This window comes from Melanaphis sacchari, unplaced genomic scaffold, assembly GCF_002803265.2.
Source record: "Melanaphis sacchari strain LSU unplaced genomic scaffold, SCAv2.0 Contig1799_pilon_pilon, whole genome shotgun sequence".
Taxonomy (NCBI): domain Eukaryota; kingdom Metazoa; phylum Arthropoda; class Insecta; order Hemiptera; family Aphididae; genus Melanaphis; species Melanaphis sacchari.
Window position 1 is genome coordinate 10,706 of NW_020270847.1, and position 6,409 is coordinate 17,114.

At 28.9% G+C, this 6,409-nt stretch overlaps 1 protein-coding gene and 1 pseudogene across 1 annotated transcript; one reads left to right on the top strand and one right to left on the bottom strand.

Annotated features, from left to right (window-relative positions):
- Positions 1-505: 505 nt before the first annotated feature.
- LOC112592572 lies at positions 506-1,348 on the bottom strand (annotated as a pseudogene).
- A 4,085-nt stretch (positions 1,349-5,433) lies between these two features.
- LOC112592573 (piggyBac transposable element-derived protein 2-like) lies at positions 5,434-5,904 on the top strand. The gene has a single exon (XM_025336676.1). It carries the CDS (start codon positions 5,434-5,436, stop codon positions 5,902-5,904), a length of 471 nt encoding a protein of 156 aa, XP_025192461.1.
- Positions 5,905-6,409: the final 505 nt, after the last annotated feature.

Here is a 6,409-nt window from a genome sequence, read left to right on the forward strand (position 1 = left end):
CTAATTTGACTGGGCTATATGTCAATATTTAATATGTAATTTACATGCATTTGTACGACAGTTTTTGGAATTTTTACGCCACCCCTTCTCTGTAATATGTAAAAATCCCTTATTTTCCTTGTCCCCCGCCCCTGAAATTTGGAAATTTTTTTCCACAAACTTGTTACACATAATTGTATGAATTACATGATATAGGGAACTTAAATAAAATGAATTTCAAATATTTTTTTGTTATCAGTTTGATTACTTTTTTTTATTATTAATTTAAAAGAATTTTACATAACACTTATATATAAAAAAAAATAAATAGCCTTGGTACCTACATGCAATATGCAATATAGAATTTAAATATTATTAATTATTATAAATTAATGTTTTAATAATGTACCTTAACCTTTTCTATTTTCATACTAGAATTAAATGAGTCAATTTTTAATGATAAAATATATTCTTCATGAATAATCCTTTGAAAATAATTATATTAAAATCATAAATAAAACAAAATTTATATGGTATACAACACTTCACATGCGACTACAATATTTTTTTTAATGTCTTTTGGTTTTTTTTTTAGGTCATCATATAGTTCCCAATTACGTCCTTTTCTTTTACAATAAGCAGTATAATGTCCAATTGAATTTTTAAGCTGGCTTTTTCCTTGATGATAATTTAAAATCCCTCTTAAAATATAGGTTGTAGATTTATGGAATATAGTTGCAGGAATATCTTTTAATTTAACCTGTACATGTGGTGCAGTCTCACTACTTTGTTCCATGTTTTCTCCTGAAAGTATAGAAATCAAGTTAATTTTTTGCCATAAAAAATAATTTAAAATTTACATACCACTCCAAAACAAAATTTTTATCAGTAAATATAATGGCGATACTTCAAACTTTGTTCTTCTTTGACTGTTGCATTGAAATTTTTTCATCTTATTCATATGATTACACACTGTTTGTTCACCTTGAAATTGATTATTAATAATTTTTTGCAGATCACTAATTATGCAATTTGTAGTGTTATATGTTATAATGTAGATTGGTTGATATGTTTCTTGAAACTTTTCGCATTTTTCATTAAAACAACTACTTTTTTCTATAATAGATGGAAACTCTTTAAACATAGCCTTGCAAATAGTTTTAGGTGTAGTTTCACATCTCACAAAAAAAAAATTATACTCAAGGGTTTCTAATACTGGATTAAGTAAGAAAATAATTAATTATGCCCTATCTGTATATGTGTGTGCCGTAATTCCCTTTGAAACCAACTGAGATATAAAATCAATATATTTTGTTTTATTTTTTATAAGTCCTTCTGAAAATAACTCACTGTCACAAAAAGCTACCATTATCATTGATGCTATAGAATCAAATGCACACGTGTTGCTTAGTACTATGTTTGAGTTTAAACTTTTAATTTTACAACTTTTGAGTTCTTCTGCTCTGGATCAATTTTTCAACAAAGGTAAAATACGATAGTTCCACGAATCATTAATGTTAACATATCGTAAATGTGGATTGGGAAGAAGATATGAACTACTTTTAATTTGATTTTTACTTTTTCGGTTCCATTCATCCGTTGCTTTGTCTTCGATAAACTTTTCATGACCCTCAAAGCAGTTATAACAGATACGAATTTCATCGTCATCTTGCTGGTGTGCAGAGCATTCTGGAAGTGCATGGACTGATTTCGTACATATCGAACATTTATGAGCACCACTACTTGAAGGTAAAGATCCAGATTTACACAATGGACATACTAAATTTCGTAAGCTATTGGTGATATTATTCTGTTTCTCTATGTCGATGTTCTTTATTTCTGGACCGCATAAATTATTTATTTGATCTAAATTATCGGCCTGTTCAGTTATTTGATTTTCTTTATTAGTATCTGACTGTTGAGTATAGTGTAATAACGACGCTCCTTTTAAAGAAGATATATGGTTTTCTAAGAATACTTCTATATCTGTAGGTAAAGAAATATGCTTTAGCGTTACATTTTTAAGTTTATTAAAACTAGACTCGATTGCTGCAGAGCTTGAAACACTTTCTCCATATCCAAAAAACGGTACCATTATACCAGACCATAGTGGTAGAAATTTCATTATCTCAACTAAATGAGGCACTATTTTTGGAGCATATAACAGATTTATACCTACCCCATCTTGTATAATTTTTTTACTTTCATCTAATACTTTTTCTACCCAAGATTGAAAGGGATTCATATCATTAAGATTTTCAAGTTCGTCATCGTATTCATGTTCTTCAACACATGTGTTGTCTTCAGTGTTTACATAATCAATTATTGTATCAATTTGCTGATCGAGTTGTACGATACCTGTTGAAACAGTATTAATTAACCTCATATAATGGTTTTGACACGATGTTTCAATGTTAGTATTTTGTTGAACTCCATTTGTTTCGTTGGTAATAGTAATAAACAAGGAAAGTAACAGTGAGTAAACGTCTTCAAAATTTTGACATTTTAGTATACAGTCAATTGTTCTAAGAATAATTTCTCTGACTCTTCTATTCAACAACTTCAAATTAGGCCATTGGCTAACTAATTTCATAAAATGTTTTACATCTAGTTTCACATAACACTGAGAATGCCAACAAGAGTCTTTGAGTAACTTGTTAGTAAGTATGTCTGCACATGCGTGTATATAGCTGTTTAATAACGAATATTGTGTAAATGTTCTTACTATTGCAGAAAGAAGAGCCAATGATTGGGCACACACTACTTTTTTAGGCTTTGGAACATTGCAGCTCATCCAACTAGCTAGCCAGTTAGAAATACATATGGTATTGTGCCTGTCACTTAACATATTTGTTATTGTAAAGCTATGACATTTTTGTTCATCGTGAACGATTGCTTCATATAAAAATATTGTATTTGTTTTATCTAAGCCTAATTTTATAAACTTTTTTACAATTGGTCCTGTTGCATCAATGATTATTTGAGGATATTTAACATTACTATAATATTTCCGATACAAATGAATTTGTTCAGCATTACTGTAATGAACAAAAAATGGATCATATTCTACTTCTCTTATAATGTCTTTAAATTCATCTTCTTTTTTCATTAAAGCGATTGCAGTGAGAGTATCGTCATTTCTTTTTTCAGAAGCACGTTATCGAGATTTAAGAAGCCTAAGAGCATTTCCAGTGGGGATAATTGATGGGTCGTGATCACCTAAATTAAAAATATAAAACAAAAATATACTTTTTTTTTCCTTCTAATAATATATTATAATTATATCTCCCAATTATCAAAAAAAAAAAAAAAATCAGCCCGATAACTTAATTTATGTTATGTTATCCTAGAACAAAAAATTCACAGTTTTCACTCAAAATATTGGAAAAACTACCGAGTATTTCAAAAAATATGTTATTAAAAGTACCAACTAATTAAGAATAAATTATAAACAATTAAAAACTGAATGTAACAATAAGACCAAATTTACTTATGAAATGGTAGTTTCATACATCATTATATATAAAATTGTAAAACTGTACACGATACACTAATAAACAAAAATAAAAATAATTTTATGGGCTTACCTATTTTTATAAGACGTACAGCTTCCATTTCTCTAAATGATTCACTCGAATGACTATCATTTATTATAGCTGAAATAGCTTTATTTTGTACAGAACCATACATTCGGCGTTTTTTTGGTTTTATGTAATTCGTCAAAATTTCCTGTGTATGAGCATTGCATAAGCACTCTGTAAAACACAAAATATCTCTAAAATCACTTTTCTTAAAACTAAAATGAAATTATAATATTATTAGAATATTAGTTATGATTTATTATAACATTGAAAAACATGAGTTTAGTAGAATGTATTTGTACTTTAAGTTTACCTTGAAATAGCTAAAGGTTTTTCATATACAATGCCTTTAAAATACGAATCACAACCAGTACATTTACCGACAATTTTAATATAAAAATTACCACTTGGATACGCTTTTGCCTTTCGAAAAGAAAGACAACAAGGTAATCCGGTGTGTTCCTAAAAATGTTCTGAGACAATAGGGGTCCACTCATTTTTTGGCAGTACATAATACATTCTTGAACTCTTAGAATTATTTTTACTGTTATTTCTATAGTAAACTTCTTCCGGTTGTATTGTCTGCCATTCTTCAGGTGAAAACGTGATAACCAAATTCTTTTCTAGGTAATATATCTGAATTTTGACTGCTACAATCACTAGTATCATCTAAAATGTATAACAATTAAATTTTAAAAATGAGTAGTTAATGTTAAATTATTAAAAAGTAAATAAATTGTATTATTACTTACTATCATCTAAAAATTGATTTTTTTCAGTGTTTAGATTATGCTCAACTTCATTTTTAAGTATTCCAAATCCTAATTTTTCCTTGATACCATGGGTACCTCGATGTACGAATGTGTGTATTGCGTTTCCACTCATATGTCCGTTTAAATAACAGCTAATTTCATACCATACCGGATTAGTTTTTACAACTACCTCTAAAAAAAAAAAAAAAAAAATACAAACTTTTAATTATAATTGCTTTTTACAGAAGTAATTATTAATTTAATGTTTAATATGACCTAGCCAATACTTTAATAAAAATTAGAATTATTTAAGTTAACCCATCAGCGCCGAGCGTCACCATATGGGTACACCTGTATTGCTATTTTTACAACATGATTGGGGAAATCCTTATAGATATATTTCATGTATTATTATTACATCAGATTTTATGTTATCTGCACTTAATTTTGGTATTATGTTTAACAGTTTTTTTCGTAAACAGTGTCTATTGACGGTGTATTATTTCAACCACAGTTTTAAAATGAGCGATTTTTTTGATTTTTCCGGTATTCGGCTACAGTAAGTATAAACTATTATAATTAATGAATGGGTGATACATTATTTGCATCTTATATATTCTTAGAAACATTTTTCTGATCATTTTTTTCCGATTTGTTATTTCTACTATGAGTTATGCTTTGTTTAGTATGGTGTCACCATATGGACCCATTCGTCTTATATGTTATACAATAATTGATGTTTTATATATTATTTTTCCAGAGACGGTCTTACAGTCGAAGATGCTTTGAATATTTTAGATAATTTTGACGATTTAGGTGCAGCAAATATATACATTGAACCTCCTGATCCTAATGAAATAACCGATGAAGATTCTGGTGACGAAGATGGAGGATTTGTTGATAATTTATGTGGCTGGCAATTACAAACATCTGCGGAAATCGAGCTCACAAATGGACAACGAGTGGGCGGTTTTTTAATAAATGATGAAGAATCTATTGCTGACCCTCAGTTCACACATTAAGAATTTACATTTCCAACTATTGAACAGCCACAATGGACTTGAGGTAATCTAGAATTCAATGGTACTTTTCCAAAACCTAATTATTCGTTTTATTCTGGAATGTCACCCACTCATATTTTTGAGCTATTTTTTGATGACGAAGTAATTAAGTTGCTCATAACTGAATCATTGAATTATGCAGTTTATAGAAGTTTTACAAATACTAATTTGTCTACAGACGAAATAAAATGTTTTATTGGTATATTGATTTTGTCTGGCTATAATACATTGCCTGGACGTCGCTTTTATTGGGATAGTTCACCTGATATGCAAAATATAATTGTACGGGATTGTATGCGCCGCGATAGATTTGAAGAAATTTGTCGTATACTGCATTGTGCAGATAACTCTAATATAAACTCTGATAAATACTATAAGTTAAAGCCTTTAAAAAATCGCTTTTTAAAACACTTTGTTCCTGAACAAGAACTAAATTATGACGAGAGCATGATTAAATATTTTGACGGCATTCTTGTAAGCAGTTCATCAGAGGAAAGCCAATACGGTTTGGATTTAAAGAATGGTGTATAAATACAGCTTCAGGTTACCTTGTTAATTTTGATATTTATCAGGGTAATAATCCGAATACAACCCCTGAAATTCAATTATACTTTGGCAAATGCACTGCTCCGTTTTACGAAATGCTGAAAGAATTTCCAACCGAAAAAATTAATTTACCACATAAATTATTTTTTGATAATTTATTTACAAGCCAAACACTTTCACGTTTTTTGTCGGCAAATGGTTACAATGGTACGGGGACGATACGTATTAATCGATTACCAAAAAATATAAAACTTACGGAAAAAACAGCTTGGAAAAAAAAGATAGAGGTACTTTTGAATATATATTGGACAAAAATAATGGAATTCATTATTCAAGATGGTTAGACAATTCTGTCATAACAGTAGCTTCTTCATCTGTTGGAAGTATTCCTAAATCAGGAGTCAAACGATTTTCCAGAAAAGAAAAAAAAACCATAATTGTTCAGCGACCTCTTTGTATAGGTCAATATAATCAATTTATGGGTGGTACT